The sequence below is a fragment of the Oncorhynchus masou genome, chromosome 2 (genome assembly GCF_036934945.1).
Source record: "Oncorhynchus masou masou isolate Uvic2021 chromosome 2, UVic_Omas_1.1, whole genome shotgun sequence".
Lineage (NCBI taxonomy): Eukaryota > Metazoa > Chordata > Actinopteri > Salmoniformes > Salmonidae > Oncorhynchus > Oncorhynchus masou.
This window is the reverse complement of record NC_088213.1, coordinates 15,469,522-15,491,786: the sequence shown is the minus strand read 5'-3', so window position 1 is coordinate 15,491,786 and position 22,265 is coordinate 15,469,522. Positions and strand designations below refer to the sequence as shown.

The window sequence follows — 22,265 nt, the reverse complement described above, 5'->3', positions numbered from 1 at the left end:
TGGAGATAATATCAGGCCAGGGAAGTAGCCTGATGGTGGAGATAATATCAGACCAGTAAGGAGAGGGAAGTAGCCTGATGGTGGAGATAATATCAGGCCAGTAAGGAGAGGGAAGTAGCCTGATGGTGGAGATAATATCAGACCAGTAAGGAGAGGGAAGTAGCCTGATGGTGGAGATAATATCAGGCCAGGGAAGTAGCCTGATGGTGGAGATAATATCAGGCCAGTAAGGAGAGGGAAGTAGCCTGATGGTGGAGATAATATCAGGCCAGTAAGGAGAGGGAAGTAGCCTGATGGTGGAGATAATATCAGACCAGTAAGGAGAGGGAAGTAGCCTGATGGTGGAGATAATATCAGGCCAGGGAAGTAGCCTGATGGTGGAGGTAATATTAGGCAGGGTGACAGGCAGTTTTGTAGTCCGATTAAAAACTGAATGGTTCTGAACCCTCCCAAGTTCCAACTTCGGCAGACAAGGAATTTGAAATCATAACGTTAAATGTACATTTTCAGTGAAAATCACTACAATATATCTATACACTATCTATTTACTTCGTTCTCCCTCCTGCGGAAAGCGAAGGACACTGTGTTCCATGCTGTTGTCTACTCCCCATTGAGTAGTGTAGACATTTTCATTATATTTTCCTCATTTAGCAGACACTCTTATCCAGAGCGACTTACAGGAGCAGTTAGGTTTAAGTGCTTTGCTCAAGGGCACATCTACAGATTTTTCACCTAGTCTGATCGGGGATTTGAACCAGCAAACTTTCGGTTACTGACCCAGCGCTCTTAACCGCTAGGCTCCCTGTATTATGCATCATAGTGACATCCAGATGGTAACTACCAAAATTACAAGTTATTTCTCATGTCGGCTCCCATCCTACCCAAAATAAAATCAGGTGGGGATGGTACAAATTGGAGATGGTGGGCGACCAATACTACAAGTTATTTCTCCCTCACCCATAGACATTAACATCACTTTGTTGTACCAGTTTTAACTAGCACCATGCTGCTGCTGTGATCTCGCCTGTGTAAAGTACCTGGGAAGGGCTCATCAGGACGTCTGACTGAACCCAATCCATTCGTCTCCACACTCGACTCTCAGCTGTGCGACGTACGTCATCCGTTTGGACACCAGGCGTGTCCGTACAGCCTCTCCTCCTTGGCCAATACATTTATGGTTATTTCTTCTGCTCAGGCATCTGTTCGGGACACCCATCTAGATGTATGGGTGAATAGATTGCCGTCTTCAATTGGAGCATGTAGAAATGTAAGTTGTTTTCCCCCACACATTATGTTATGGTACATTTGAATGATGTTAGTGTTTAATACCTTTTCATTGTAAAACCACACGTGTTATTAAAACCACTATAATCATTTCAAATGAGAAATTCTACACGCCAGCCAATTCTCACATTCTCTTCACACAACGTGTGTGTGTGTGTGTGATGTTCCCATGGCAACCGTCCTGTCCCTTTTCACCATCCGCAACATTTCTCTCAAAACAATTTATCTTTGTGCCATGCACCCTGCTGCGCCTCCTCCCCCGGGCCCCCAGCAGGCACTGACAGGCTACCAGTGTGCCAACTAACCAGTGTGCCAACCAACCAACCAACCAGTGTGCCAACCAACCAGTGTGCCAACCAACCAACCAACCAGTGTGCCAACCAACCAACCAACCAGTGTGCCAACCAACCAACCAACCAGTGTGCCAACCAACCAACCAACCAGTGTGCCAACCAACCAACCAACCAACCAACCAGTGTGCCAACCAACCAACCAGTGTGCCAACCAACCAACCAGTGTGCCAACCAACCAACCAACCAACCAGTGTGCCAACCAACCAACCAACCAGTGTGCCAACCAACCAACCAACCAACCAGTGTGCCAACCAACCAACCAACCAGTGTGCCAACCAACCAACCAACCAGTGTGCCAACCAACCAACCAACCAACCAGTGTGCCAACCAACCAACCAGTGTGCCAACCAACCAACCAACCAACCAGTGTGCCAACCAACCAACCAACCAACCAACCAACCAGTGTGCCAACCAACCAACCAACCAGTGTGCCAACCAACCAACCAACCAACCAACCAGTGTGCCAACCAACCAACCAACCAGTGTGCCAACCAACCAACCAGTGTGCCAACCAACCAACCAACCAACCAGTGTGCCAACCAACCAACCAACCAGTGTGCCAACCAACCAACCAACCAGTGTGCCAACCAACCAACCAACCAGTGTGCCAACCAACCAACCAACCAGTGTGCCAACCAACCAACCAACCAGTGTGCCAACCAACCAACCAACCAGTGTGCCAACCAACCAGTGTGCCAACCAACCAGTGTGCCAACCAACCAGTGTGCCAACCAACCAGTGTGCCAACCAACCAACCAGTGTGCCAACCAACCAACCAACCAGTGTGCCAACCAACCAACCAACCAGTGTGCCAACCAACCAACCAACCAGTGTGCCAACCAACCAACCAACCAACCAGTGTGCCAACCAACCAACCAACCAGTGTGCCAACCAACCAACCAACCAGTGTGCCAACCAACCAACCAACCAGTGTGCCAACCAACCAACCAACCAACCAACCAGTGTGCCAACCAACCAACCAACCAGTGTGCCAACCAACCAACCAACCAACCAGTGTGCCAACCAACCAACCAACCAACCAGTGTGCCAACCAACCAACCAACCAGTGTGCCAACCAACCAACCAACCAACCAACCAGTGTGCCAACCAACCAACCAACCAACCAGTGTGCCAACCAACCAACCAACCAACCAGTGTGCCAACCAACCAACCAACCAACCAGTGTGCCAACCAACCAACCAACCAGTGTGCCAACCAACCAACCAACCAGTGTGCCAACCAACCAACCAGTGTGCCAACCAACCAACCAACCAGTGTGCCAACCAACCAACCAACCAGTGTGCCAACCAACCAACCAACCAGTGTGCCAACCAACCAACCAACCAGTGTGCCAACCAACCAACCAACCAGTGTGCCAACCAACCAACCAACCAGTGTGCCAACCAACCAACCAACCAACCAGTGTGCCAACCAACCAACCAACCAGTGTGCCAACCAACCAACCAACCAGTGTGCCAACCAACCAACCAACCAGTGTGCCAACCAACCAACCAACCAGTGTGCCAACCAACCAACCAGTCAGTGTGCCAACCAACCAACCAACCAGTGTGCCAACCAACCAACCAACCAGTGTGCCAACCAACCAACCAACCAGTGTGCCAACCAACCAGCCAGTGTGCCAACCAACCAACCAACCAACCAGTGTGCCAACCAACCAACCAACCAGTGTGCCAACCAACCAACCAACCAGTGTGCCAACCAACCAACCAGTGTGCCAACCAACCAACCAACCAACCAACCAACCAACCAACCAACCAGTGTGCCAACCAACCAACCAACCAACCAGTGTGCCAACCAACCAACCAACCAACCAGTGTGCCAACCAACCAACCAACCAACCAGTGTGCCAACCAACCAACCAACCAACCAGTGTGCCAACCAACCAACCAACCAACCAGTGTGCCAACCAACCAACCAACCAGTGTGCCAACCAACCAACCAACCAGTGTGCCAACCAGCCAGCCAGTGTGCCAACCAGCCAGCCAGTGTGCCAACCAACCAACCAGTGTGCCAGCCAGTGTGCCAACCAACCAACCAGTGTGCCAACCAACCAACCAGTGTGCCAGGGCAGTAGATTGATACATGGTCCTCTTATGTGCCACTGTCAGCCGTTGTCTAGGCCGGATTGATCAAGTTGGATTTATCTTAAACAACTGTTATTCAGCCTATAGTGGAAATTCTAAGCGATGTTGCCCATCAAGGTAGCTCTGTGTGGTAAATTAGGCGTCATGCTAACTGTTTCTACGTTACGTCTCGCACTGACCCAGCAAGCCTGATTTTATGTCTAAATTAATTTTCCTGAAATCTTTGGTATGAACACTTCTCTGAAGACTGAGAGGCTTTGTAAACACGATGTGACTCTCCGCTGAGAAGCTCCTATTGAGACTCAAGGCAGCTTGGCCTCTGGCCCAACACGCCACACACGCGCACACCCTAACACAGCCCTCCTAAATGTTTATGAACTCGACGTAGCTCCAACATCTGGGCAGCACCTGAAGCGGTTTAACGGCTCACTTAGTCTCTTGTCCCAGGGAGATATTTCTAACAGCAGCTATGTGAAGACGCCATTGATTTCTGGCCACCTGCACACAAGCCAGGTTGTTCCTGTCAACCCCTCTGGTGAGAAGCATTCTCAACTTGACGGTGCGCAAACTCTATATGTTAATTTAGGTCTGTGGTTTGTGTACAGTGACCAGCCCGACTTCCTCAAATTCAATCCAAATGGTTGAATGGTTGTCATTGTCTTTCAGTCTGTTTGGTATTCAGTCAGAATGTGTGATCGTCATCTGACCTGAAATACCATGGTTGTCTTATGGTTGTCTTGTATTTTCTCCGGGCTGACATTGGTCCCAGGCCCAGAGTGTAGTGTTTCTTGTCACTGTCAGCACCCTGAATTGGTATTTCCAGTCCAATAGATAAAAGAACTACCCCATCTGAAGCGGCCTCTCCTCCTCAGTGTCAGACATCCACCTTCTGTCTCTTACTTATGGACTGTTCAGTCTATAGAAGGGTTGTGATGTGTGACGGCTCCCATGTCTTTAGGACTGAACTGACACAGTCAGGAAAAACAACCTGTTTGTGCTTCTATAGGTTTTAATGGGTTGATGCCAGCTGTATGATTGGTGTATGGCCTTTCTCATTCTTCAATATCCCCCTTTTCATAGGGTATCAGTAGAGGCCATTTTGGTTTCCTCTGTCAATTTGTGTATGTAGGCTAGCATTGTGTTAGTGTTTTGTATCTGAGCTGTCACAATCACACCTGTCGCCTCACGCTTGTAAAGGACAAGTGCAGGTGGATGCAATTAACCTCTCCTCTACACACGTACAATAATAGCCCTGTGTGTTTTAGTAGGGGTTCTCTGTCGATTCCGTGTCAGGCTTGATGCCAGTTACCCTGTCTACATAACGTTGGTGTAATGACGCTAGATTGGCATCACAAGACATGGTGTTGAATCTTCAAGAAAGATATGACGCTGTCAAAATCCCTTCCACTTTTTCAACAAGATAAATCTGTCGTGAAGATGCTGCCAGTGTGACGTTCATCGCATAATGTTCTCAATGTGACAGTTTGTCAGGTGTTTGTGTAGTATGACAAAGTACCTCAGCTGCTACTTTATTAGATGAATTCAGTGTTTTCACTGGTCATAAGACGCTGTCCAGAACAGCCCCCTCTCAGAGAGGATGCTGGTTCTTTTCCCTCTTACTGGCTGCACTGAGAACTGGTTACGGAGGAGCCCCAAGAAAACAGCTTTTCAGAATGCCTTAGATGTCCTTTAGATATGCAGTGCCTTCGGAAGTATTCAGACCCCAGAACCTTTTCCACTTGTTACGTTACAGCCTTACTCTACAATGTATTACATTCCCTCATCAATCTACACACAATACCTCATAATGACAAAGCAAAAAAACTGATATCACATTTACATCAGTATTCAGACCCATTTAAGAAAAATGGAGGCCACTGTGTTCTTGGGGACCTTCAATGCTGCAGAAATGTTTTGGTACCCTTCCCCAGATCTGTGCCTCGACACACAATCCTGTCTCGGAGCTCTACGGACAATTCCTTTGACCTCATGGCTTGGTGTTTGCTCTGACATGCACTGTCCACTGTGAGACCTTATATAGACAGGTGGGTCTCTTTCCAAATCATGTCCAATCAATTGAATTTATCACAGGTGGACTCCAATCAAGTTGTAGAAACATTCCAAGGATGATCAATGGAAACAGGATGCACCCAAGTTCAACTTTGAGTCTCAGACCAAAGGGTCTGAATACTTATGTAAATAAGCTATTTCTGTTTTTTATTGTTTAAAAAAAATAAATCAAACATTTCTAACCTATTTTTTTTCTTTTCCATTATGGGGTATGGTGTGTAGATGGCCAAGGATTAGTATTTATTGAATCCATTTTAGAATAGGGCTGCAATGTGACAACATGTGGACATTGTCAAGGGGTGTATATCCTTTCCTAAGGCACTGCAGGTGGTATATTTCCCTCACTGCCTTTTCACTTATCTGACAGAATTTGTAAGTCGCTCTGGATAAGAGCGTCTGCTAAATTACTTAAATGTAATGTAAATGTAAGGTGAACACGTTTCTACCAATGTCTTCAGCCATTCAATGATGTCAGACCTGTAACTCATTTGTGATTGCCAGGATGCATTTGTTGACAAACCAAGCTGGTGTATACAGCATCTCTTCCTCATGCGGATGATAGCCAGGCAAGCACGTAGCGGTCTTCATCTCCCTGCTGTATAAAGTATTCATCGTCCTGTGTTGGAGTCATGCAATATGCACCGCCTCTTAAGGCTCTGAACTCACCAGTGAACTGGGTCACATCAGACACACACTTTTAGTGCTATTCAGTATCCTTGGGACGTCACTACCTGAAACCTTAACCCTTACCTATCCCTAACTTTAACCATTTTAAATGTCAACGTCAATTGGGTGACATCAGTGTGACGTCCCAAGGATCCTGGCTAGCATGGCCCACACACGCGGCTCGGCTCTCGTCTCCTTAACTCCTCATTTAATAGAGAAAAACAGGAACAAAATGGCCGCCTTTGATTCGGAGGGAGACTGCTGTGTTTGGATTTATGTAACAGGGCAATGAATGTTTGACAGCCAAAGCAGGGGGAAATGTAAGTGATTGTCTTGCGGAACGGTCGCTGGTTATTTATATTGCCCGGGAAGATGATTCCTTCCCCTTTTCCTGGTCATGTGAGCCCTGACCTCCCACAGAGCGCCATTGGTGTTTCCTACCAACCCAGATGTTCTGAGGTACAGTACTGTCACTTTCCCAGGGACAGATTTATTTTCTCATACCATTGCTTAACAGCTTCTGTAAATTCTTCTCCGACACTTTGTAAACAGCCACAAAATGGATGAAAACATGAGTCTATCTGCTGCTTGTGATTGTGTGAATCGGTGTTTTAAAAACTGCCTACCTGCCTCCTCCTCGGGCCTTTAAAGAACTCACCGTTGAGAGACTGACTGAGTCATTGTAACAGAGGAAGGATTATGAACCTTCTCAGCGACGTCCTAAAACCTTGAGTAAGTGAATTAATGACCTCTTATACGGCAATATGGCCTCAAGGGATCATGGCGGGGATTGGCTACGGACCATAGAATTTAAGAAACAATAGGCTATGGATGCCTAGATGCGATTTGAAATACAAAGGCAAATATCCCTGCAGCATGCAAAAATGACGTGACACGTGACACGACACACACCATAGCCCACACATGGCATATTATCCCCATTATCAGCATGCTGCTGCGTCTTCAATATCACTCAGTCTGGCACAGAGAAACGTCTGATCGATCACATGTCTTCACACTGTTCTAAGTCTTCCTATTGGGTAGGGTGTTGACAATCTCCCCCGCAGTGACCAGGGTCATCCTATCAAATCACGGCTTGATGCTCTGAACCGGCGGACTCTGTCTCTGTGTGCCCCGGTGGAATTGATCAAGCGTCCGACCAATAAGAATGATTGTTCTGTTGGTGTGTTCAGCCAGTGTGTGAGAGTGTACCTGAGAGAAGGGGCATGCTATGGGGTGGTAGCACCAGTACGTTTGTCACAAGTCACTTAATTGAGGCTTCATCAGGGGTCTTGATTTCAATGGCATGTTTCCTGTAACAACTATTTTATTTATTAGACTCTCCCAAAATGTCCATCTGTGTTCCAGTGCCTCGGGGCATTGTTCTCCCTTCCCCGTCCACAACACTGTTACAAACACTGGCCAGCTATTGCTCTTGGATGATTGGCATTGACAGGACCGGACAGGGAGACGGATATAACACCCGTTAGAGAGCCAGTCCTGCGCTGCTGAAACTCAATAGCCGTGTAGAGGTACAGACTTACAAACGGGGGGCAAATCCAAAACCCTTTTCTTTTTCTGCCCCCCTCATTTCGAGAAAGAAACTTGATCTGAACAGGCTGGAAAAACAGGCATGAATAACTCTCCAGGAATGTCTCCTGGTCAAAAGGAGAACGCCAGCTATTTTCTGCCGTAAAGAGACTAATTCTGTTGAATTTCGTTGGAGAGATTCCTAAAGCTTTCTCTGTGTGTGTGTGTGTGTGTGTGTGTGTGTGTGTGTGTGTGTGTGTGTGTGTGTGTGTGTGTGTGTGCTTCTAAAAAGTCTAATTCTGTTGAATCGAGTATACAAAATCCCTAAAGCCTGCATTATCCGTTAAGCTCTCTTTACTGATTCTAGACCTGCTTTCAATTAAAATGGTAGGAGCCACATTGTGTGATGCTCAGTTTGCTCAGAGGTGGGGAGATCCTCTGTCTTTTCACGGGTATCGTCCTTAAAGCAGACACCGTGCTGTTTCACTCATCTCCAGAATGATCATTACTTTTACTACCAACAAATGCAGGTAATGTAGGTTTTTAGATCAGGGAATGACGCAAGATGAAGCAGATTTCTTAGTCATCTTCCCTGGTAGTTTGACTTGAGCTCCAAAAATGACATTTGTTAAGTATGTGGTTTGCATTCGGAGTGGGATAGGTTATTTTAATTGCAGCTCCGTACACCACAGACCTACAGGGGAAGCTGCCCTGCATTTGCACTGCATATCAAACACTTAAAACTCTATTGCTCTGAGTTGATATGGGCCTATCTCACCACTCAGTGTTAATAAGAGTAAAGATCGTCGGCGCAGCAGTGATACCGTCTGGCAGGCGGCTGGAAGATCAGGAGCCACCCTGTCGATTTAAATGGGAGAATTGTGATTAATTTAGTGTTAGACAGGAGATTCTAAAGCTATCTCTCTCTCTCACACACACACACACACACACACACACACACACACACACACACACACACACACACACACACACACCACTTTAGATCTGATGAGGCAACAGGAAAGGGAGGCCACCACTGTGGCAACAGGAAAGGGAGGCCACTAATCCATGAACTCACCTCAGGTCCACTTTAGATCTGATGAGGCAACAGGAAAGGGAGGCCACCACTGTGGCAACAGGAAAGGGAGGCCACCACTGTGGCAACAGGAAAGGGAGGCCACCACTGTGGCAACAGGAAAGGGAGGCCACCACTGTGGCAACAGGAAAGGGAGGCCACCACTGTGGCAACAGGGCCTAAATACAAAGAGGAGAAGGTGCTCAGGGCACTGGTCAGTCAGTCATCCAGGCAGCCAGTCATCCAGCCAGTCAGCCAGGCTGATAAAGTACACTCCCACCTGTGTGTGAGGTTGGGTATTGTGATAGTGTCTCCTTTCATTTCCATTAAATGGACAATATAGTTCAGGTTCTGTTCTTTCCCTCCCTCTGTTGACGTTCCGTCCTAACTAACCCCAGTTTCCTCCCTATTTTCCAACATAGCTATTTAATGACGTCCCTGGGGTCCTCAGGCAGCTGTGAGGCCTGGGGCGGCCATGTATATGCCAGGCTATATGCATCCCACATCTGGAGGCAGGTCACCTTTCAGGCATTGTTTTCAAGGTTGTATTTGATGGTTCATCGCTGCCTAGAATGTCCTGTACCGAACACAGTGCTGCATTTCCAGATCAGAATCTCCTCGAGAGGCAGACCTATAGGATGGATCCTCTGTCACTGCAGCCACATCAACTCAGAGGCCTTTGAGGTTCTATGTGGACTTTTTCTGTGAGAGTGAATGTGTAGTGGAGAAATCTGCAGTGTTTCACTTTGTCTGTCTTATACAGTATTACAGAGCGCATAGAACCCAGGCTGTTTTGTGTATGTATGACGACACCACTATGGAGGTGTTTGTTAGTGTGTTGCTGCTTCATCTCTCACACACCAACAGTTAGAAGCGATGTGGTGCTGAGTGGAGACGGGGTCTCAGCGGTGGCCGGGGGTCTCGGCTCTCAGCCTTCTGAAGTGGGATATATTCCAGAGCTGTCACTCTCACCTCCCTCACCCCAACCCCCTGAGAGGGGAGCCCAAAGCCTGTAGAGAGAGAGAGAGAGAGAGAGACACACGCATGCAAGTACACACACACACACACACACACACAGCTTCAACACTTCTTCCTGTCTGCGGACACACAGCTTCAACTGAGCCAGAACAAACAACAACCACTGACTCCGCATCGCCAGGGAAACAGCCCGGCCATGGATTAGTTGGATCAACCAAAACATTCACACAGGCCACCATCACATTAACAGGCCTCACATTGAATTCTTCCCCCATTTTTTGTGTGTGTGTGTGTGTGTGTGTGTGTGTGAGAGAGAGAAGTGGCCCAGATCGTTTAACTTCTATATTATAGTTTACTTGCACCGTGTTTCCATTTCGGTCAGGGTTTCTTTCAAAATTAAATGTCGTCGCCGTGTCGTTTCCTGACATACGCCGCTGGTTTAGGAATGGATCGGCATAGACCGAGGTTTCAGATCAATGGCTATAAACGAGGGAAATAATTATCACAGATGAAAGTAGGGAGAGGAACACAAACAGCCTGTGGATTCAGCCTTTTTAATTAGTGTTGCAAAATCTTTTTAGGAATGGATCTCACTACAGTAAATGGATCGCTTTAGGAATGGATCCCGGATTGGGGATTCTGGGAGGAATGGATCGTTGGAAACTGTCAGGGATACATGCATTTACTTTACACCAACATGGATCACAGCCAGTAGTAGTTCAGGCTGGGGTTATTACCTCTGGATTACACATGGATCGGATTGGAAACATGGATTAGGAATGGATCGGATTGGAAACATGGATTAGGAATGGATCGGATTGGAAACATGGATTAGGAATGGATCGGATTGGAAACATGGATTAGGAATGGATCGGATTGGAAACATGGATTAGGAATGGATCGGATTGGAAACATGGATTTCTGTCCCATTTCTGTCTGATTTGAGACCAGGCCCACTCGCACACAGATACGTAGGCATATTTCCTGATGAAACACATGAAACTGGTTGTACAGCTGTGTAGCTGTAGGCAGTAGCATACTGGCAGAACTCAAGCCTCTTTTGATCTGTCTCCTCATGCTCTCTTCTCTCGCTCTCTTCCTCTCTCTCTCGCTCTCTTACTCTCTTCCTCTCTCGCTCTCCTCCTCTCTCTCTCGCTCTCCTCCTCCTCTCTCTCTCGCTCTCCTCCTCCTCTCTCTCTCGCTCTCTTCCTGTCTCTCGATCTCCTCCTCTCTCGCTCTCCTCCTCTCTCTCTCGCTCTCCTCCTCTCTCTCTCGCTCTCCTCCTCTCTCTCTCGCTCTCCTCCTCTCTCTCTCGCTCTCCTCCTCTCGCTCTCGCTCTCCTCTCTCTCTCGCTCTCCTCTCAACTCAAACATGCTTATGTGTCATCAATGCAACAGCAGAACAGAACAGAAAAACATGAAGTTTTAACAGCAACCCTCCTCCCTCTTCCTCCCCAGGTATGCCCCGGTTCTCCAGCCAGCCGGCAGCAGCCAGCATACGCCTGGGAGACAGCCAGGTTCTGGCCTGCGATGTCAACCCAGACCTGGTGTCTTTAGCCCGGTGGGAGCGTGAGCGTGAGCCCCTGGAGCTGAGCTCTCGGCTGGTGCAGCTACCCAACGGAGCCCTGGTGGTGAGCAACGCTTCGGAGGCCGACGCTGGGCTCTACCGCTGCACGGTGGAGAACGCTGGGCCCGCCAAGACCAGTGAAGAGGCCCAGCTCACAATCCTGCCAGGTAATACTATAGATACTATATAGCTCTACATACTGCCAAGTAATACTATAGATACTATATAGCTCTACATACTGCCAGGTAATACTATAGATACTATATAGCTCTACATACTGCCAGGTAATACTATAGATACTATATAGCTCTACATACTGCCAGGTAATACTATAGATACTATATAGCTCTACATACTGCCAGGTAATACTATAGATACTATATAGCTCTACATACTGCCAGGTAATACTATAGATACTATATAGCTCTACATACTGCCAGGTAATACTATAGATACTATATAGCTCTACATACTGCCAGGTAATACTATAGATACTATATAGCTCTACATACTGCCAGGTAATACTATAGATACTATATAGCTCTACATACTGCCAGGTAATACTATAGATACTATATAGCTCTACATACTGCCAGGTAATACTATAGATACTATATAGCTCTACATACTGCCAGGTAATACTATAGATACTATATAGCTCTACATACTGCCAGGTAATACTATAGATACTATATAGCTCTACATACTGCCAGGTAATACTATAGATACTATATAGCTCTACATACTGCCAGGTAATACTATAGATACTATACTAGCTCTACATACTGCCAGGTAATACTATAGATACTATATAGCTCTACATACTGCCAGGTAATACTATAGATACTATATAGCTCTACATACTGCCAGGTAATACTATAGATACTATATAGCTCTACATACTGCCAGGTAATACTATAGATACTATATAGCTCTACATACTGCCAGGTAATACTATAGATACTATGTAGCTCTACATACTGCCAGGTAATACTATAGATACTATATAGCTCTACATACTGCCAGGTAATACTATAGATACTATATAAGCTCTAGACATACTGCCAGTGTAATACTATAGATCTATGCTCTACATAGGAAAGAAAAGGTACAGTAGTTAGTACTAATTAAGCACATAAGGCCAGGTAATACTATATATACTATAAGGGCTGTTCATATGCAAGAGGCAGGTAATACCTGGATACAGCTCTACATACTGCCAGGTAATATATTGGCTGTACATACAAACCCCCAAGGTGCCTTATTGATACTATAAAGCTCTTACATACTCCAGGTAATAAATATGGTATACTCTGATATAGCTCTACATACTGCCAGGTAATACTATTTAGAATTAATAACTATACAGCATAGCTCTACATACTGCCAGGTAATACTATAGATACTATATGTTCCTTTCTCTGCTGTTGTCATTACTAATGATAATCCAGAACAAAACCCTGTCCTGAAACACTATACATACTAAATAGGTTACATACTGCCAGGTAATACTATACATACTAAATGAGATATCTTTTCATACTGCCATGTAATAACCACTTTTTGTGCATATTAATTTACCATCCTTTCAAACCAGAATGTAATATACATTACTGTATTCTACATACTGCCAGGTAATACTATAGATACTATATAGCTCTACATACTGCCAGAGTAATACTATGATACTATATAGCTCTACATGGTGCTTGGTAATACTATAGATACTATGGTGCTCTACATACTGGGTATACTATAGATACTATGGTGCTCTACATACTGCCAGGTAATACTATAGATACTATGGTGCTCTACAGTGCATGGTACTGGTAGAGCATGGTGTCTACAGTGCTATGGTAATACTATAGATACTATGGTAGCTCTACATACTGCCAGGTAATACTAGATACTATGCTATGGTATACAGTGCTATGGTAATATCTGGTAGATACTATGGTGTCTACATACTGCCAGGTAATACTATAGATACTATGGTGCTCTACATATGGTTGTATCTGGTAGAGCATGGTGTCTACAGTGCTATGGTAATATCTGGTAGATACATGGTGTCTACAGTGCTATGGTTGTATCTGGTAGAACTATGGTGTCTATGGTGTATCTAGGTTGTATCTGGTAGAGCATGGTGTCTACATATGGTTGTATCTTAGAGCATGGTGTCTACATCTATGGTTGTATCTGGTAGAACATGGTGTCTTTGGTTGTAGGTAGAAAATGTACAGTAGTTGTATAATTAGAGCATAAGTGCCTGAGGGCTGTGGTTGTATCTGGTATACCATGGTGTCTACAGTGCTATGGTTCTATCTGGTAGAGCATGGTGTCTACAGTGTGGAGTGCCTGGATGTATCTGGTAGACATGGTGTCTATATTGGCTGTATATCTGGTAGAACATGGTGCCTTATTGCTATTATAAACTGGTAGAGCATGGTGTCTACAGTGCTATGGTTTTCTGTAGAACATTCCCATGGTATGGTAGAACATGATCTGATATACATGGTGTCACAATGCTATGGTTGTATCTGGTAGACCATGGTGTCTACAGTGCTATGGTATCTGGTAGAGCATTCACATGCGTTGGAATTGTCTAGAGTTATGTTTATCTGTTCCTTTCTCTGCTGTTGTCATTCTATCTGGAATCCTATGGTTGTATCTGGTAGAATGGTGTCAAAACCCTGTATCTGGTAGAACATGGTGTCTACATGCTATGGTTGTTCTGGTAGAACATGGTGTCTGGTGCAAAGATACTGGTAACATGGTGTCTACATCAAATTATCTATGGTTCTTGATCAAATAAGCATGGAAAACAACCTATGGTTTTCTGGTAGAGCATGGTGTTACAGTGCATGGTTTCAAACCACTTAATGTAAATGTACATTACTGTATTGTACATAGGCTGGTCCTCTGCTATGGTTGTATCTGGTAGACATGGTTCCATCACCATGGTAGAAAACAATGTCACTACAGTAATTGAGTACATTGAGGCATCAGGTGGTGTGTGATGATGTATGGGCTCATCTGGTAGAGCATGGTGCTTGCAGTGCTATGGTTGTATCTGGTAGAACATGGTGTCTACAGTGCTATGGTTGTATCTGGTAGAGCATGGTGTCTACAGTGCTATGGTTGTATCTGGTAGAGCATGGTGTCTACAGTGCTATGGTTGTATCTGGTAGAGCATGGTGTCTACAGTGCTATGGTTGTATCTGGTAGAGCATGGTGTCTACAGTGCTATGGTTGTATCTGGTAGAGCATGGTGTCTACAGTGCTATGGTTGTATCTGGTAGAACATGGTGTCTACAGTGCTATGGTTGTATCTGGTAGAGCATGGTGTCTACAGTGCTATGGTTGTATCTGGTAGAGCATGGTGTCTACAGTGCTATGGTTGTATCTGGTAGAGCATGGTGTCTACAGTGCTATGGTTGTATCTGGTAGAGCATGGTGTCTACAGTGCTATGGTTGTATCTGGTAGAGCATGGTGTCTACAGTGCTATGGTTGTATCTGGTAGAGCATGGTGTCTACAGTGCTATGGTTGTATCTGGTAGAGCATGGTGTCTACAGTGCTATGGTTGTATCTGGTAGAGCATGGTGTCTACAGTGCTATGGTTGTATCTGGTAGAGCATGGTGTCTACAGTGCTATGGTTGTATCTGGTAGAGCATGGTGTCTACAGTGCTATGGTTGTATCTGGTAGAGCATGGTGTCTACAGTGCTATGGTTGTATCTGGTAGAGCATGGTGTCTACAGTGCTATGGTTGTATCTGGTAGAGCATGGTGTGCTATGGTTGTATCTAGAACAGTGCTATGGTTGTATCTGGTAGAGCATGGTGTCTACAGTGCTATGGTTGTATCTGGTAGAGCATGGTGTCTACAGTGCTATGGTTGTATCTGGTAGAGCATGGTGTCTACAGTGCTATGGTTGTATCTGGTAGAGCATGGTGTCTACAGTGCTATGGTTGTATCTGGTAGAGCATGGTGTCTACAGTGCTATGGTTGTATCTGGTAGAGCATGGTGTCTACAGTGCTATGGTTGTATCTGGTAGAGCATGGTGTCTACAGTGCTATGGTTGTATCTGGTAGAGCATGGTGTCTACAGTGCTATGGTTGTATCTGGTAGAGCATGGTGTCTACAGTGCTATGGTTGTATCTGGTAGAGCATGGTGTCTACAGTGCTATGGTTGTATCTGGTAGAGCATGGTGTCTACAGTGCTATGGTTGTGGGTTGGATTCCCACAGGGGACCAGTATTAAATGTATGTGCTCACTACTATTAGTTGCTGTGGATAAGAGTGTCTACTAACATGGAAAAGGACTTAATCGACCGTTTCAGTTTTCACATAGAAATAAGTTGTATTTGCAAAGTATTTCAAGAAACTGTAAAACGTGTCAAGCAAGTATTTTTCTATTCCACAAGTACTATCATATTAACTGTTATCAGACTCAAGTTACGAATGCTGGTAAACACTCAAATACATTTATTTAAAAAAATATATATATAAAAAAATCACAAGTAGTGCAGTGGGTCTTTACTAGTCCTGTATAAGCACAACAAATAATCTGCATCCACTTCCCCCACCCAAACTACTTCCCGCTGCTATGTCTGTAGACTACTAGTGACCGATACTCGGAGCAGACCCCTCGTGGTCAGACATTACTGCTAGTTGAACACACAGAGACTTGTACATGGTCCTCCACTCAAGTCATTTACCTCCAGCATGAACACATTTGACCCAGCCTCAGAGAGAGAGAGAGAGAGAGAGAGAGAGAGAGAGAGAGAGAGAGAGAGAGAGAGAGAGAGAGAGAGAGAGAGAGAGAGAGAGAGAGAGAGAGAGAGAGAGAGAGAGAGAGAGAGAGAGAGAGAGAGAGAGAGAGAGAGAGAGAGAGAGAGAGAGAGAGAGAGAGAGAGAGAGAGAGAGAGAGAGAGAGAGAGAGAGAGAGAGAGAGAGAGAGAGAGAGAGAGAGAGAGAGAGAGAGCGAGAGAGAGAGAGAGAGAGAGAGAGAGAGAGAGAGAGAGAGAGAGAGAGAGAGAGAGAGAGAGAAAATAAATATCCTCCGTGTACAACGTAGAACACCAAATAATGCCTGCAGAGCAGAATTAGGCTGATACCCGCTGATTATCAAAATCCAGAAAAGTGCCGTTAAATTCTACAACCACCTAAAAGGAAGCGATTCCCAAACCTTCCATAACAAAGCCATCACCTACAAAGAGATGAACCTGGAGAAGAGTCCCCTAAGCAAGCTGGTCCTGGGGCTCTGTTCACAAACACACCCCACAGAGCCTCAGGACAGCAACACAATTAAACCCAATCATGAGGAAACAAAAAGGTGATTACTTGACACATTGGAAAGAATTAACAAAAAACAGAGCAAACTAGAGTGATATTTGGCCCTAAACAGAGAGAACACATTGGCAGAATACCTGGCCACTGTGACTGACCCAAACTTAAGGAAAGCTTTGACTATGTACAGACTCAGTGAGCAAAGCCTTGCTATTGAGAAAGGCCGCCGTAGGCAGACCTGGCACTCGAGAAGAAACTGAGCTGCACTTCCTAACCTCCTGCCCAATGTATATTAGAGACACACATTTCCCTCCGATTACAGATTCACAAAGAATTCGAAAACAAACCCGATTTGTTTTATCTACTGGGTGAAATACCACAGTGTGCATCACAGCAGCAAGATTTGTGACCTGTTGACACCAAATTAGATTTTTTTCAATTTTTTTAACTTTTATTTAACTAGGCAAATCAGTTAAGAACAAACTCTTATTTACAATGACTGCCTACCCCTGCCAAACCCGGACGACACTGGGCCAATTGTGCGCCACCCTATGGGACTCCGAATCACGGCCAGATGTGATGGATTCGAACCAGGTACTGCAGTATTGCACTGGGATGCAAAAGTCTTGCACCACTCGGGAGACCAAAAGGTCAACCAGTGAAGAACAAACACCGTTGTAAATACAACTCATATTTATGCTTATTTATTTTTCGTTATGTACTTTAACCATTTGTACATCGTTATAACACTGTGTATATACATAATATGACATTTGTAATGTCTTTATTCTTTTGGAACTTCTGTGAGTGTAATGTTTACTGTTCATTTTTTTGATTGTTTATTCCACTTTTGTACATTTATCTACTCCACTTGCTTTGGCAATGTTAATGTGTTTCCCATGCCAATAAAGCCCCTTGAATTGAATTGAGAGAGACACACACACGGCGAGAGAGCCCCCAGTGGGCTTATCAGAGGGAACTGTAACTCAATCTGCACTCAAAGGGGGCTGAATTCCATTGTGTCACAGCTTCAACCCCCAGAACTTTTATTTAGTGGAGTTGTTAAAGGCTGGGGTCTGTCAGGCAGCGCAGAGAAGATATTAGAGGTGGTAAGTCAGACTTCAACGAGTCCCAGCTGGTGTATTTTTCTATGTCTCCCAGTAGGTGTGGCCGAGGCTGAGTGTATTCAAAACACACTACCACAAGCACACATACACACAAGATGTTTTGCATCATAGAAGCAACAGGCCGTACCAGGAGTTCTTTGGTGGTACCATACGTGGACTGAAACAGTTGACTGAAAGAACAATATATGGGGGGGGGGGGGATTTTGGGGTCGGTTCCATTGCAATTGAGTTAACTTCAAAAATCCTCATCGAAAATTAATGCAATTGTTTGAAGAGAATTTCAACTAATTTCTTGGATTGACTGAAATTGACCCCCCCCCCCCCCCCCCAAAGGATTATTTTTTTTATCTTAAAATAATTAAGAGGTCATTAATTAAGAGGTTAAACATTCCTTCAGAGTCACTGTCTTTTCGACATCCCAAGGGGTTAACTTTGGGCAAAGCAGTTCAGCCAGTTGGGTGACCTCCTGAGTGGTCACCAGAGTTGTTGTTCATTTTACTGATCCAGATCGGATCTCAGGATGGGAGTCTTTTGAAGTGAGGAATGATGACACACGTTAACCAGAGGTCGACCCTGTTCTTTGTTTGGACAGAAACCGGAGAGGAGAGAGAACTGGAGTTCCTGGTAGAGCCACTTCCTGTGACCAAAGTGGTGGGGGCCAGTTTGCTGCTGCCGTGTGTGGTGACGGGCTATCCAGCGCCCTACGTCCGATGGATGGTGGGAGACAAGCTTGTTGAGGAGAGGTGAGTTGGACCCGGAAGCCCTATTTTTAGAGAGAATTTTAAAGGTGTATTCCTTGCGAACCCATTTCTTCCAACTCAACAGTATAAATCAAATGGCTCAAATGGCTGTAAATGACCTCAAATGGCTGTAAATGACCTCAAATGGCTGCCTAACTGGAAATACTTTTTTCATCTCATTGCCATAAGTTACTTTGTTTATATCCATCCATATTAGCACAGAAATCAAGTTGTGTTCATTTGTAGTGTTTGAATCAATTTGATGATTGAATCAGTCATTTAACATGTCCGTAAGGTAGTGTGACTATGTTCCTCTAGCCCTCAGACGTTCCTAGTCAAACTCCTATAGCAGTACCAGCTTCCTTTGTGCCTTGTGCCCAAAGTGCAAACACTTAAAGAGCTGGCGCCTGTACCCCGAGGTGTTAACGCCACTGGGCCTGAGTGTCTGAGCGCGCCACCGACGGGGCCAACAATACTGCCACTTAAGCAGGGAGACAACAAGGTCTGGCTGCCAGCCGTGTCAGGGAGTTCACAAATTAAAACCACGGGAGAGTGTCAAACCCCCTTACAGCTCTTGTGGATCAAGCCAAGACCCTCCCCTGGGAGAGCTGTGGATCAAGCCAAGACCCTAGGGTAGCTGTGTATCAAAGCAAACCCCTTGGGAGAGCTGTGGATCAAGCTGGGAGAGCTGTGGATCAAGCCAAACCCATTGGGAGAGCTGTGGATCAAGCCAAACAAGCCAAACCTTGGGAGAGCTGTGGATCAAGCCCCCTTGGGAGAGCTGTGGATCAAGCCCCCTTGGGAGAGCTGTGGATCAAGCCAAATCCCCCCTTGGGAGAGCTGTGGATCAAGCCAAACCCCTGTGGATCAAGGGGAGAGCTGTGGATCAAGCCAAACCCCTTGGGAGAGCTGTGGATCAAGCTGGGAGAGCTGGATCAAGCCAGAGCTGTGGATCAAGCCTTGGGAGAGCTGTGGATCAAGCCAAACCCCTTGGGAGAGCTGTGGATCAAGCCAGAGCTGTGGATCCCCCCCTTGGGAGAGCTGTGGATCAAGCCAAACCCCTTGGGAGAGCTGTGGATCAAGCCAAACCCCTTGGGAGAGCTTGGGAAACCCCTTGGGAGAGCTGTGGATCAAGCCAGCTGTGGATCAAGCCAAACCCCTTGGGAGAGCTGTGGATCAAGCCAAACCCCTTGGGAGAGCTGTGGATCAAGCCAAACCCCTTGGGAGAGCTGTGGATCAAGCCAAACCCCTTGGGAGAGCTGTGGATCAAGCCAAACCCCTTGGGAGAGCTGTGGATCAAGCCAAACCCCTGTGGATCAAGAAACCCCTTGGGAGAGCTGTGGATCAAGCCAGCAGAGCTGTGGATCAAGCCCCCCCTTGGGAGAGCTGTGGATCAAGCCAAACCCCTGGGAGAGAATAGCTAACAGAGTGGCTACGTGGGCTATCTGAGTTAACCCTTGTATTCATTTTCATTTTTGCATGGTCTCTTTACACACTCACAGGACTCTACACACTGACACACACACACACAGGGTCGAGTTCTGGCCAATTCCAAAGTTCCTGCCTTGGTTTGTGTGAGGTTCACCTGGTTACTACACAGCCGTGTTTTCAGTTTGTCCCTTCCGGTAATAAGTATGTAAGTGAAGGGGACAGGCTAAGAAACCAAGACGAGAGATGAGGGCTCATTATTTTGGTGAAGAACGTTGTCTCGTACATTTTAACACGCCTCTTCTGAAGTTCAGCTTGACAAGGACATTGTCTCCTTCTAAGGAGAGAACATCTTCAACGTAGTGTCAGACACTTTCATATCAGTCTCAGTCCCGGGAGAGTTGACTATCTCACTATCTTGGTATATTGGTCTTGGATGCAGTGTGTCACTTTTGAAAACCACAGCTGAGTGTGGCAGACTGATAAAAGGAGAGTTGAGTTAAATATTCATTACAATAGATGTTCTTCATTGCGCACATTCCAAATATCCTTGTGGTACTCTGGGATAGGGGGTTGAGGGGGTGCTTACATTGTTAATTAGAGCTTGTGCTGAACAAATGGGAGGGTCCTCCTTTCTTACCCAGGCCACTTTACCCAGGAACACGCACAGCCGTGTGCTGAATACATTAAGTTAGGTCATTCTAACATTGTAACACAGGATTGACAATTAAGCAACCGCTGGCAGTGGAGATCTGATCTCGTTTCTCCTTCAGCGCGCCCCTTCCCTCCCAGGAAGACTTCAGAGGAAGAGAAGCCCTGTCACTTTGTAATAATTGGAACGGAGGGAGGAAAAGAGGAGGGAATCCGTACTGAACCTCATAATTGGTCGACTGTATGGAACCGTATTACTATCAGAGCTGTTGAAGTAGACTGTGAATCCCGTATCTCCCACGACAGGAAGTTTATGGAGATGTGTGGAGATGGCGATGACTCCGTAAGAGGACGATGTTGATTTATGTTCAAGTTCTGGCGCTGACACTCAAAGGTGGTTGACGTCTCGCTGGCCTGATAAAAACAACTGTTTATAGGATGAGTCAGAGAGAATATGCTTTAAGATGGAGAGTTGGAGGGAGAGGGGTCTACAGTTTCTCTACAGGGACTCCTGTACTCGTTTCTACAGGTTCTCCTCTACAGGGTCTCCTCTACAGGGTCTCCTCTACAGGGTCTCCTCTACAGGGTCTCCTCCTCTACAGGGTCTCCTCTACAGGGTCTCCTCTACAGGGTCGCCTCTACAGGGTCTCCTCTGGCCAGTCTGTTTCTTAGAGAGGTCTGGAGATTCATTCTACTCAACAGTGGCTATGGTTGTGAATGAGCAGTTTCTCTACAGGGACTCCTCTACAGGGTCACCTCTACAGGGTCTCCTCTGGCCAGTCTGTTTCTTAGAGAGGTCTGGAGATGCATTCTACTCAACAGTGGCTGTGGTTGTGAATGAGCAGTTTTTCTCTTATGTCGGCCACTGATAGCCACTCCTTTAACTCATGTCAGCTGACATTTTTTTGATACCTGGCTGCTAGAATAATTGACCTATCAAAACTTAGTAATCATGGTCAAATTAACGGCTGTGGTTCCCCCATTGATTTTGTTAGTCAGTCTCACTCGGATATCATATTACATTTCTAAACAGTTATCCAGTTTAATTTCCTCCATCAGCTCAATATCACCCCGTCCTAGATTGCACAAGTTCAACCCTGATATCTCCTCCCTATGTTTTAGATGTGGCTCAGATGAAGGAACATTCCTTCATTCCACTTGGCAGTGTTCAAAACTACACGGTTTCTGGCAGGGGGCTTGAGATACAGTATCCTCAATTCATGGGGTTGCATTCCCTTTAGACCCGGAGGTCTGTCTACTGGGTAACTTTACTAATTCCAATCTTAGGCAAAGCCAAACTATAAAGCTAACAGAAATATTTCTAGCGATTGCCAAGAAATGTTTTGCCTTGAAATGGATATCGGAATCCTCCCTGCCGGTTGCAATGTGTCTGTCAGAAGTT

General features: G+C 45.8%; 1 protein-coding gene across 1 annotated transcript in view; it reads left to right on the top strand.

Annotated features, from left to right (window-relative positions):
* Nucleotides 1-22,265, top strand: part of neo1a (neogenin 1a) — a 237,197-nt gene that overhangs the window by 105,599 nt on the left and 109,333 nt on the right. Inside the window, 2 exon segments of the mRNA XM_064988713.1 lie at nt 11,519-11,794; nt 18,637-18,787. Coding sequence (XP_064844785.1) covers nt 11,519-11,794; nt 18,637-18,787 — 427 coding nt within the window.